Source organism: Acromyrmex echinatior, chromosome 17, assembly GCF_024713525.1.
Source record: "Acromyrmex echinatior isolate Ae372 chromosome 17, ASM2471352v2, whole genome shotgun sequence".
Classification (NCBI taxonomy): Eukaryota; Metazoa; Arthropoda; class Insecta; order Hymenoptera; family Formicidae; genus Acromyrmex; species Acromyrmex echinatior.
Genome location: NC_141868.1, coordinates 1,452,569 through 1,466,077, shown reverse-complemented (window position 1 = coordinate 1,466,077; position 13,509 = coordinate 1,452,569). Strand labels below are relative to the sequence as shown.

Genomic DNA, 13,509 nt, shown 5'->3' with positions numbered 1-13,509 from the left:
TTCGCGAGTAGAAGAATAATATGCAATTTCCAGGTCCAGTTTTATATCCAAAGGGAAAACGACATTAAACAACATACAGGTTTTCTGCGCAAAAAAGTTACGCGCAGGAACTTAATGCTCTTTTAATTAATCGTTATTAATATTTCTGATAAAATTGCCATTTCGCAAAACTGCCATTTATTATTCAATAAATAGCCATTTTTTTCAACTAATATCCATATCGCAGGAACTTTGAGAACACATTAATCGAAAATGAATTTTTTAAGAAAACTTATTTGCGATGGGAAAATGGAGAGGAAGTGACGTAGGGGGAAATACAAACGCATACAGACACACGACGTATATTGTCAAAATATATTCAATGAAAAAATGATGTTGCAAAAGTTGGACAATTCTTCCGCAATTCGTTACAAGGAGGACTAATATTGTAGTAGGAGCAATAATAACAGTAGTGTTCTGCGTATCTTCATTTACTATTATTTTTACCTCTCGCCTAGAGAAGTACGACCGCTACCGAATGCAATTAATAGGGCCCTACAACCTATAACGATGCCTTAAAAAAACGCGCGAGGAACGTTCTTTATTTACAGTAATAACCAGGTCGAACCATGGAGCTTTTATGGTTGCTTCTTATGGGTTTGTCGCGGTCTGATCTTGAGCAATATTGTACAATTACAATAACGCGCGTTCGCTGCTCGTTCTTTCTTTTATAAATAATTAATATTATCCTCTCGTCAAAATTCAGCGTTTCGCTCGAGCATTCTATATGGAGTATCAATTAATTTCTAAAAGTATTCGGCTGCGTTTATTCAATTTTGATGGTACAAGTATCTGTTTTTAGAGAAAAACGTAAATCTCGATTATTTCGACAGATCAGCATACGGAACGAATAGTTTTATTAAAGTGTTTAAAATTTTTGTTGGATACACAAATCTGAAAATAATTATTCGATCATCAGAAAGTTCAAACTATAAAAAGTTTCGATATTCTAGCAATATATTCTAGCAAATTAATGCCTTACATAATTATTCTGATAGTCCAACAAATTGTTCTCAAATCTGTATCTAGATTTTTTGATCAGCAAAACCATTCTTTCTCTGTAGTAATCAATTTGATTAATCCTAATTCGTATTCGCTTCGAAATTTGCTTAATTTGTATTCACAGGTCCTACATATTTTAAATTAATGTATCTTTGCTTAAATTAAACGTAATTAAATATTTTTTATTCATTTTAAAGGTTTGAGGAATATAAGATTACATGATTTAAAATTATCCCATATAGAGTTTTATAATCAGCCTATGCTGGACTATTACTTATTGATGGCCAGTTCAAGTACTGCCCAGGTATTGGCAAATTACACAGTACTGACTAAGTACTGGACGATAACTTGGGACTAGTCATTTTAGTTAGTCATTTGCCAGTGATGGCCCAGTACTGGTTGACAAAACTTTGGCCGTCATTTGTCAGCTAGTTATTAGACTGTGATGGCTAACAGAATTTTAGCCATCATTTGACAGTGAATTATTTGCCAATAATGATCCAGTACTGGTTGACAGAACCTTAGCCGTCAGTTGACAATCATAGAATGGCTAAGCAAGGGTTTCGTTGTAACTGCTGAAGACCCTATATGGGATGTAAGGTTGTATGAAAAACATTTATTATAAACAATTTTTCGCAACATAGTTAAAAGAAATGTCCGAGTGTGGACTCACGAATATCGATTGTGATTAAAGAATTAAAAAATGAGATTCTCACACAGGAATGACAAGATACGCATACGGTGAAGTTAAAAAATATCAAATAATCAGTAATTCAATAAATCGTTTCGTCGACCAATGTAACAATTAATGTCCTTCAAACGTATAATAAATGAAAGACCGCGCGAGAGTTTCATTCGTTGTCAGATGACAGCAACCGACAACTGTTTGAGAACTCGCGAAACGCAGAATTTTCACAGCACTGGTAATGTTCGCGATTTTTAGTTAGACTTAGGCGAATAAATAAATCTCGTTTACTAATTACATTGCCCTCAACGAACGACTTTAGTGTTTCGCGGCGGAGCGCCGCAATTCGAGCTACAATAAATACAACGATTTTATCAATTAAATGGATTCATGCGTCAGCGCGTCAAATTTTACATATATCATCTTGATTCGAAGCGAGGGCCTCGAGAAGTTCATTTTCGACTTGCGGGAGGATAACAAGAAATAAACTTTTCATATGTTTCGTCCATCGAAAGAGAACTCTCAATTCGACAGAAAAAAATCAGTGCTCTAAAAAAAAAATGCACTCCTCGAGTCTTGCTCCACGAGTGGTCTTCGCTAATCCGTCCGCAAATTTTCGTTCGCGGAAAAGTTATTCCTCTTTGCTTTTTACACGCTCACCGACTATTCACAATTCATTGTTTTCACGCACTCGCCAACGATTTCACTCACGTCCGTAAGGGTGCACGTCCCAATATCGATGTCCTGTCGCAAGACGAGGATGTGCGACGCGCTAACTAGAAAGCACGAACTCGGACGTCAAGGATCACGCGCAGTCCAGGGACGCCAAAGACGCAGGACTGTGGGGACCGCCGAGCATGAAGGGCGGACTCATCGGCGGCCCGCCACTTCCGGTGCTGTTCCCGTAGAGCTCAAGGTCACCGAGATTACCGCCGTCCACTCCGCCGTCGCACTTGTCGGACTTGCCCTCCTGCTTTAGTACCATACGCCGCCATTTTGCTCGCGCATTCTGGAACCAGACCTGAGAACAAGACGGGCAGAGGATTTCGATCGTTACATACGACAGCTCGAGTTATCGCTCAAGTTCGCATATGAGCTCACAAAATTCAATTATAAGAGAGAGGAAACGCGATTAATTTAAACAATTGATTACGGACTTAACGTAAATATTTTCAGAAAACGATAAAGTGATGTTGCGTAACCTTCAACTATAATATAAAAATTATTTTAAACAAGAAATGTGGCATAAAACGCAAGCATTATTTTTAATGCACGACATTTTTAAAGGCATTAATTATTTTAAGAATTTTTATAATAAAGAAAATAAAAATCCTTGATTCTTTAATTTTAATGAAGAAAACTATCTCATTACTTTCCATCAATCAATTAAGAGTAAATCATTATAACTTTAGAAAATCATAACACAGAAAAAACTAAATAAATAAGTGCGACTGTGGTTATGAGATGAAAGACATTGATCGTTTAATATAACAGTAACATACACATTTTTGACGAAGATAGAATAAAGACAAAGAATTAAGAAAAAAAGGAGTTTTAGATAAAATATATTTTCATGAATTAAACAAGGAATGCAGTTAAGCTACTTTGTTTAATTCCGTGAAGAAGATTGGAAAAATAATTTAATATTTGTTCTAAAATATTCTTATGTTATACAATTTGAAGTGACAGCTTGAAAGCACGTTAATGTTCATCGTGACGTCTTGGGTTAATAAAAAAAAACCTATAAAAACTATACAGCTAAGTTCTAAAACGTATAACTATTTGAAGTACAAAATACTTTCACACTTTCCGATGATTGACAGAGTTAGGTGTGTTCAAAGATTTTTATCTACAATTTAAAACTTCATTTAGTACCAATCGTAAGATTATACAATCGTCTAAAAATTTTCGCTTTCGGATCCAAATGATCCGTCGTTATAATCAAGAAATAACAACGTTATTCATGTCATGCAGAAAATAATTCATGAACGTCTTATGCATCCGCAAACGCGCAGCGTTAGATAAGAGTTCCTCCTCCTATTCACGTGGACTCGCACACGGATACGCGTGCGCGCCTTCGCGAAGCTTCCTCTATATTCGTGATAAATGAAAGACGATGCGATCCGACGTCGCCATTTTCAAGACAGTCTCCTCCCCCGCGGACTTCCAACGAAAGAACTCGCGATCCGACTACTTGTGCGTGTCCCACCTCGAATGCGTGATCTCGCGCGCGCGCGTCTACCGGTGTATCTGTGCGCGCGCGGCGGGCAAGTATTCGCGCGTTTCGCGATCAATATCAAGCAAGATGGCGACCAAGAACCCTACGAATACAATAGCGGCCACCTCCAACCCTCTCCTTCGGCTCGACGAATGGGCGCAGAATCGAGGCTATGTAACAACCGGAATGATTGTTATGCGGAAGATTGGAGAAAATATGGCGATGATTTTTGAACGGCGTCATTTTTTTCAAATTGTACTTTTTAAAATTACGTTTTGCTTTACTTTAAAGAAGTGATAGTTTCGTTACAGAGATTTGTATTAAGAATTTATCATTACGTACAGATTTAAAAATTTCGAACTCAAGGGTATAGAAAAAGATAAAATAAATCGTAAGATAAAATAAACCGTATTCATTCTTCAATATATAATTACCCTTTATATTTCAAAACTTCTTCTTTCAATACCTTTATTTTAGTAATTTTTTTGGAATCAATTTTTCTATACCACTTAAAAATAACCTAAATTATGTTCTTATAATGGATTAACAGTACAGGGTAATTAAAAAATAAATTAAAAATATTAAATAAAAGTAATTAAAAAATAAAATAAAGAATAAAATAATTATTTCATTTTATCATCTTTTTATATCCGCGGGTTAGAAATTTTTAATTTTATTAAATATGTATTTATAACTATAATATAATTAGAAATAAATATAATTAAATTATATTCAATAAAAATATAAATAAAATTAATATAATTAAAACTTGACAGGTATCAGAACGATTTTTCGTATTTAAATAATGGTATAATATATTAAATTTTTTTTTTTTTATATATTTTGTACTCTATGTATTTGATCTCCAGTGGCTGAAAATTACGAATATAAAATTTCTCTGGAATCCCATTGGAATCTTGTTATGAGACTTTAAAAATTTAAAGCTTTAGGATTTCAAGAATATTCAAACTTCTCTCTGTATTTCGGAGTTCTTAATTGCGCAACTTTAAATCTCTAAGCTTTTAGTCCTGCATTTGATCTTTACAACTAAAATTTAACAGGCATTGAAATTAAATGTATATATTTATAAAAAAACCAAGAACAGAAAAAATCTCACCTGACCAAAACTTTTCATTTCCACTGCGTTTCGCCTCGCCTCATTTACCTTTAAATCGTCAGTATCTCCCCGATCGTTCTTCCTTTTCATCCGCGCGTCTATGGCATGTTTTACAAAGGAACGCGCGCGAAACTTTTGTAACAACCTAATAATTTAACGGTAGTGGGTTAACGAGAGCAAGCCGGCGCGGGTTCGACGTTACGACGTAGCTTAGCTGTCCGCCGGGGGTTTTGACTGTCTCCGGATTGACGCCGGCTCGTAATTACGGAGAAAGGCCGCAGCTTCTCGTCGACAGAAATATCGCTTCGTTCCGCGCGGTTCTTTTAACTTTGCAGCCACGCCGTACGCGCTGCACTAATTGGGAGAAGCGCGTGTGTCTACGCGTGACTCGCGTACGTGAATATTTTTATAGGGCGCACCCTCCCGAAATGTAAGAGAGGCAAAGGGGCTGAGCGAGAACCACCGGTTATCCATCTTTCGATTTTTCTTTCGCACTCTCATCTCGTTATTTTTTTCATGGTAATTTATATACACAAGGTCTAGTAAGTTAAACCTAATGAATTTTACTGAAAAAAATTTCTGGTTAAAAATGGACAAATCAGAATTTTCTGGTTAAATTTATTAAAATTCTAGTTGATGTGACCGAATTCTAGTGAGATAACCGAAATTCTGGTACAATATTTCTCGTAAAATCTACTTATAGAATTCTTATTTTTACTAGAACAATTATATCAGATTTCTATTATCTCAACCAGAATTCTAGTAGATTTAATCAGAAAATTCTGATTCGTCCGTTTTCGATCAAAATTACTATTTAATCCAACCAGACCATTTTTTTAGTCTACAAAAAATTGCAGTTGTATCGAATGCAATTTAAAGTAGATAAATTCATAATCATTCGGAATTTTAAAACTTCAATATATTTTTAGGATATATTTAAAACATTACGGAGAAATCCAACATTTCAAATGTTTAAAATTTCATCTAATTATAAGAATTCGCATAAATATTTAATTATACGTATATTTAATAAACGATTAAAGAGTACAATATGTTTTGTATCAGAATTAGATCTGATCAAAGTAGCAATTACATCAGCAAATAACTACTTTCGAAGCTAAATGCGACACGGTTAAGAACTAACGAAATCGAAATGAGGAAATTCCAGTTTCAACATCGCGTTTTAACTCGTATCAAGAGAAAACGAGGAATTGCGAATCGCATGAGTCGAACAGTCTTTATTTACCTGCAACACCCTTTTCGGCAAGCCAGTTTTCTGGGAAAGCTGCTTGAGATCCTTCGCATCGGGATTGTGATTGATCGCGAAATAGCTCTTCATCGTCCTTAACTGGTGATGCTTAAAGCTTGTTCTCATCCGCTTTGTCCTGCTGTTGGAGCCGGGCATGCCGGGGGTTCCGGGGCCTCCTCTGCCGAAGGGCATGTCTATGTAATCCGCGTTTAGGTCTGCAAAATAAATTCAGAATTTTCATCAAAAACAATCAGACTTGGATTGATCAGACTTGATGTTTATTTAGATATTTATGTAAATATAAATTGCATGTCATCGAATAACAATTATTTTTTATAAGCGTTTTAAAATGTTTCGACAAAATCAATCATCAATGACATTAAAACTGCAAAGTCTAATGTTTGGTAATTATAATTACATGTTACTATTACTATGATTATTATTATTATAATGTTAGTAATAGTAACTATAATTATATCAACAAATGTGTGTGTGTGTGTGTGTGTGTGTGTGTGTGTGTGTGTGTGTGTGTGTGTGTGTGAGTGTGTATATGGTTGACAATCGAAAATGACTATAATTTTTTTACATTATTATTATCATAAGAATTATTGCAATTATATATGCTATAATGTATATTGCTATAATATGACTATAATTTATAGTCATTTTTAAGACTATAAATTACAGTTAAATTATAACAATTGCAACTATTTTTGTGATAATAATATAAATTATAATTATACATACATAGATATTTTCTATTAGTTGTCTTTATTAATTACATTTATTTGTTGATAGAACTATACAAATATAACTATTAATAATATTATAGCAGTAAAATAGTCATAATTATAGTAATATGTAATTATAGTTACCAAAAAGTTTTCTCTTAGTGAAACGTCGATTACATGTAACATATCATATATGACAGTCAACACGTAGTTTAATCATCTAAAAGCTATTTCGTGAAAATTCCTAATTTGGAAGAAGAATCGAATTAGAAACACAAATTTGTGTTTTATCCTGCCAAGTCAATTTGCTCGAGCTTAATCGCGCAATGTCGACAGTATCATCCTTGTAGGCAGAGGTGCGATAGACCGACGTGGCTGTGAATGAGGTATCGTGCCTGTAAACTATTTGCTGCATAGAGCTGTAATTGGCCATGTATCCACGGGCCTTTCGCATACGCTGTGTGTTTCCCTTCCCCTTTCCCCGCTTTAATCCGCCTCTTTGCACTCGAGAAACTAATGAGCTGTGATACGCATCAAACAACGTTAGAACTCGCTTCCGTCGCGTTGCGACTCAGCGTGATCGCTCGTACTTGAAACCGAGTCTAGTCAATATCTCTATTCGAGAATCGCGGAAACTACGACGCATCAGAGTATTGGGACGAAAAGTGACGGAGGATATTTGATAGATTCGTGAAATAAATTAACATTTCTAAATAATTTTCAGAAAATTATTTCTTTAATTAATTTCTTTAATTAATTTCTTCCCAATTTTGATGGTTGTCTCTTCTAACTCTCTTCTCTTTCTCTCTCTCTCTCTCTCTCTCTCTCTCTTTTTCTCTCTCTTACAAGAACAAATTGCGCTTTTAGTCTAGTAACACGAAACTGCTCGCTGCTCAGTCGACCATATAGTACCGTGGCTTCGCTTATTAAATAATTAATACAAGCAATCTATATGAACGATTTGTTCGTATGCAAGACCGCACGCTGCGAACTACAACCATAATTCAAGTGTTACTAAACACACGACCATTTATCTCGCCTCGGAAGCGTGGCTCGTCGCAGCCCTTAGCAATGGCCATAAAAAATTGCCTGCATGATCCACGATAGATCAGAGGCCAACTTGTGGTACTGGACGATCACCTGCACGCCGCCACAATCTTTTTTCACGACGACACGGCGACATCGAGCGACCTCCTCCAGCGAGAATGAGCGGAAAAAAGGAGCATAGGGAAGAGGTGGCAAGTAGAAGTTTCGTCCGCAGTGGTTCTTTGGTCGAAGCCAGCTGGTATCACCAACTTGTTCCCACGATTGGTCTCGACAATCGGAAATTGAGTTCTCTCAACCTAACCGGCGTGCCGCCCACACGTCGCGTATGCGTTTCGTCGGAGGATTCGATTCGGGAATTTATGTCGCGCCGACAAATTTTATCAGGCTTCGGTGGCAAGCGTCGCGCGCCCACGCACGCCCGTAAATCACGTCAGGTCGGTCATGCGTTCTCCCAGCGTGGCGCGATAGAAGGTTGCCTTTTGGGAACAACGATGTATCTAGACTCCACGATCTGTAGACTACTCTTGTCTACCATTTTACACTCTAAATTTCTTGCAGTGAAATTTCACTCCAAGAAAGTGAAAATACAACCACCGTTCATTTCTTGAAAAAGAACGACAATTTTCATTCTTTTTAGAGTGACTTTTCATTTCAAAGGAGTGAAATCTCACTCTTCTTCTTTTAAGTGAAATTTCACTCCTTTAAAGTGAAAATTCACTTTAAAGAGAGTGAAAATTGTCACTCTTTTTCAAGAAGTGAAATATTTTCACTTGTTTTTAAGGGTGATTGTATTTTCTTGGAGTGAGATTTCACTGCAAGAAATTTAGAGTGTAAGCTCACGAATAGTCATCCAAATTGTAAAACAGCGAGATTTTCAAAATTTTAAGATTTCGAAAATTAGAAACTTTGAGATTTTACAATTTTAGTCGGTATTCACAGTCGATTTAAATAATGTCTTTTTAAGTAATGTCATAAAATGCTAAGTCCTCTAATTAGTTCATGGCATCTTAAGGACCACGGCACATAAAAAACTTAAAAAAACTTAAGTAAGGCGTAAGTAAAGAAATCAACACATTGGATTGGCTACTGTTTACATTATAGCCTTATTTTCTACTGTGATTGGTCAATTTGCTTACGTTTTACTGCTTAAGTTTTTTGGTTTGTATGATTGCTCTAAGACTATACTTAAGACGATCCTAAATATAAAATCCGACTATGAATACCGCTCTCAGATATTTCGATGTTTATTTTCATATCTTAAAGATCCCACGCTACATCAGGTACAATTATAAAATTCACACTCACCAAGACTCGCAGTCATAGCTTCAAGATCCTTAGGCTTCCTCTTCCTGGGTCTACCCTTCTGTCTGGGCGGTGGGACCACGGCGGCGGCGCCATTGAAGTAGGGCACCTTTGGGGGCGAAGAAGCATCGGGGACGGAAGGCGTGGAGGGTTGCAGTGGCACCGGACTGACGTGACTATGTGGGTGTTGGGGGTGCATCGAGTGATGAGGGTGCGATGGCGCGTGATGATGATGATGATGGAGGAACTCGGGCGAGGGGAAGGGCTGGCCGGGATAGTGTGGTCCGGGTGGATAGACCGGGACCGGCGGACTCTGGGCCGGATGCAGTTCGGCGCCCATCTCGTAGTGCAGCCGACAGAGCACGGCGCCGTCCCTCATGCCGAAATGGTCACCCTTCATCAAGAGCACGGCGCACGCCGCACATGAAAAGCACCGCACGTGAAAAACGAGCTCGCGCGCGCGCATCACCAGCTCGGACGCGAGAATTGCCGCTTGGCAACGCGCGCATCGCTTCATGCTGCCGAACATCCTGCGAACACAGAACGGAAGAGATCAATATTATATTGCAATGCATACCAAGTAGACTGCGCAGATCGTGTCGTATAAAGGTCGCGTTTCAGTATGTTGATATTGTAATAGATCTAGGATAGCAATAAATAGTCGACGATATGAAATCCTTCAGGTCAAGATACAATGTGTCCACGCTTCACACATAAATGATAAGTAGAGATATTAAAAGAATCCGGGTCTACAATGAGTCGGTAGTCAGTAATCCTAAGTTTTATCGATGAATCGGTGAAGTTGACCAACAGCCAGATACCTTTGTATGACTACCAATATAACTACGATTTTCTTAACACTAATTAAATTCAGCTAATCAAATTATTCTCTAAATTTCTATTGAAAATGGAATAATTCCGAACGGAATCTATTTCGACTTATTTCATAATAGATCGGAAAGACTCGATTGGCAGATAAAAGTTAAGAGTTAAAAATGAATTAATTAATAACGAGGGACCTTACAAATAAATTCAATCTTATCACTTAACTTTTTCGAATTGTGTGTAACATGTGGTTTAATTCGTTGTAAAATAAATTTAGAGACTGTTGTTGTAAAATAAATTTAGAGACTGTTGTTGTTCTATATATAATCTTGTTTATCCTGACACAGCCAAAGCTTACAATTTTCACATTGTGTATTCGTTTGATTTTCATACTCGTGAGTGTTGGAAAGAAATATATTCTCGAGGTGAGAAATATTACGACATGAAACGTTTGCCTCACGCGATCAAAGAGTGAAACAAATGTACAACAAATGTACGACGCGTACACTATTATTAAGGCTACACGCAGTGCTCCTCTCTATGCTTTAATAAATCTCTCATGTTCAGTTAATCGAGAGAAAAGGAGGAAAATAGTCTTTACGAAAATGAGCCTCATCGCGACTAGCAGTGTCGCGTTATTCAGTATAAACACATTTCACACGTCCGATTGCTATCGCTTCGAGATATCCCCTTGATATCAACCAATGTCCTCAATGGAGTTCCGCTAAAGAGAGGCCGCGTCGAGCGTCGAGAAAGCGAGAAAAAGATGAGAAAAAGTGAGAAAGGAAAGGAAAAAAAGAAAAAAGGAGAAGGACATACAGGTCGGCCGATATCGCGAAGACCGGCGAAGATACGTCCGGTGGCTCCGCGCAAAGGTGGGAGCGGAAGGACGGAAAGGGAGGGAAAGAAGAATATACCGATGCACCGGGCCCCGTGACATCGCTACTGCATTAGCGGCACCCTGCAGTCTCCATTACCGGAGCCAGTCGACTATCTGGCCGACAACCACGCCGCGGCTACCTACCTAACCACTTATCTCGCTCCGCGCTTACCAAATATATTACCACCCCGCGCCCCCTACTAAAGAACCTAGATAAAGACGTGGCCCGATCTTATAACGTCGATATCTCGAAGCCGGTACCCGCGTACGCACGGCCCTTTACGACCGATGTCGAGGTATTGGATCGGAAATGGACGGATTTTGGCGACGATAGAACGAACAGCGCGATATGTTTCATCGCAGAGAAAATGGACGCGATAGAAAAGCTCGCGCTCCTCAATCTTCGCTATAAATAAATCTCGTAGATCATTAAATGTCCATGTCCAAAAAATGTCTGGATTTTTTTTTTCTTTGCATGCTGAACTTCCACTTTTTTTCTACATACTTTGCTTTCGTTATTTCTATATACACATTAATTCTCCGAAGCAGTAAATATCAAAATCTGTAACACAGTTATTAAAGCTGGGTCTATAAAACCCACATAATTTATGTTGATTAAATTTATGTTAATTTTGAAGAGAATTAAAGCATCTTCTTCAAAGTCTGTACTACGTCTCTTGTTAGAGATGTGGTGATCTCTTCTGTATACATGTGTTAATACTCTAAATTTCTTGCAGTGAAATCTCACTTCAAGAAAGTAAAAATACAATCACTCTTCACTTCTTGAAAAAAAAAAGACAATTTTCATTCTTCTTTGATTTAAGAATTAAATTTTCACTTCAAAGGAGTGAAATCTTATTTTTAAAAAAGTGAGGTTTCATTCCTTTGAAATGAAAATTTAATTCTTAAATCTAAAAAGAGTGAAAATTGTTACTCTTTTTCAACAAGTGAAATATATTTTCATTTTTTTAGCCTATAATAGAGAGTGTCATATAAAGATATTCTCATTAATTTACTATTGTTTTTCGAGTGAGATGATGATCAAATCATTTGATTGACATATATTAATTATCTGATATATGTTCTAATTGTCAATGGATGTGAATCCAGATCTTTTAGCACAAAGAGACTCAATCTCTATGATCTCTACGATCTCTATGATACAAAAATGATATAAGCTGTACAAAAACGAATTAGTACTAAGTTTATTTTAACAACAATAATTTAGCGGTGACACACAAAGAGTTTTAATTGAATAGATCTAATAGCTGACCTATTAGATCTATTCAAATCTAATCGTCAGCTACGGAAACTTTATTTAGATATTTAGATTTTATGTAATAATTTCTGCAAATTATAGATTCTGGAATTTTTAAAGTGACGTTTAAGTTTCCGCATCTTCGCAAATATTTCATTCTAGATTCTTCGATCGTCAAGCTTTGAACGAATTGAAAGATACGCTCACGGTGTTGCAAGTGAAATTTCCACAGATCAGAGATATCGACGAAAATAAAATGAATGAGAACAAAGGGAGGATGTGAATACACGAAATGCCATTCGTGATAGAATCTGCATGATTGGAAAATAAAGACACGAGGAATAAGTATGCGTAAGAGAAACATCTGCTGGAACAAAATAATCTACATAAATGAAAGATTACGTAAATCGACTTTGTGTTGAAATACCGTACGGATGAGATAAACATTCTGCTAAAAGTCTATTCTAGATTTCGCAGAACGAAATTAAATTACAAGAGAAAAAGTGTATATACATATATACATATGAAAATGGAATATATATGAATTTGTATTATTAAAATTAAAAAAAAATGGAGTAATTTAAAATGACGATATTTACAAAGGAAGAAATTCTTTCTTTCGAAAGCGAAAGAAAATCATAAATTCGAAGGGCTGTTTGTGAGACCGAAATCTAATCTGGGGGAACTAACCGCAGACTAAGTATTTGCTCCTTCGAGGGTCTCTTGACTCGAGACACATTGTTATCGTTTCTGATCCTATTGACTACCCTACTCTCAATGGAACGATGGTCACGGGTGAAGCTGGTTTGTCTCCAACGGCGTGTAAGACCGCATATTTTTATCTAATCGGATCTGTCGCGCCTTGTTTGCTAATCGAGCGAGATACCGTTGGTTGAAGAAAATTGAAAGTGAAAAATACGTGATAATAATAGACAAAAACAGTTCACTCTCGAGCTAAAAAAATATTTTATCAAAATGTATCACAGTATACTGAAATATTCTAAAAGATATAAACAATATCTTTCAATCTCGAGAAAAATTAGAAGGAAATTAAATAGTATGGCGTGTGACAGACAATTTAATAACAATTTAAATACTAATACTGATAAGTATGTTAAAGATAGCGCAATCAAAATGAACTTATCGCTTTGAAAGT

At 36.6% G+C, this 13,509-nt stretch overlaps 1 protein-coding gene across 3 annotated transcripts in view; it reads right to left on the bottom strand.

Annotated features, from left to right (window-relative positions):
* Positions 1-340: 340 nt before the first annotated feature.
* Positions 341-13,509, bottom strand: part of LOC105152070 (protein apterous) — a 46,465-nt gene continuing 33,296 nt past the window's right edge. For all 3 annotated transcript variants that reach the window (XM_011066119.2, XM_011066121.2, XM_011066120.2), the window contains exons 4-6: positions 9,394-9,920; positions 6,308-6,525; positions 341-2,747 (exon numbers count right to left, since the gene is read on the bottom strand). In XM_011066119.2, coding sequence (XP_011064421.2) covers positions 2,532-2,747; positions 6,308-6,525; positions 9,394-9,920 — 961 coding nt within the window. In that variant the 3' untranslated portion in view covers positions 341-2,531. The remainder of the gene's footprint in view (positions 2,748-6,307; positions 6,526-9,393; positions 9,921-13,509) is intronic.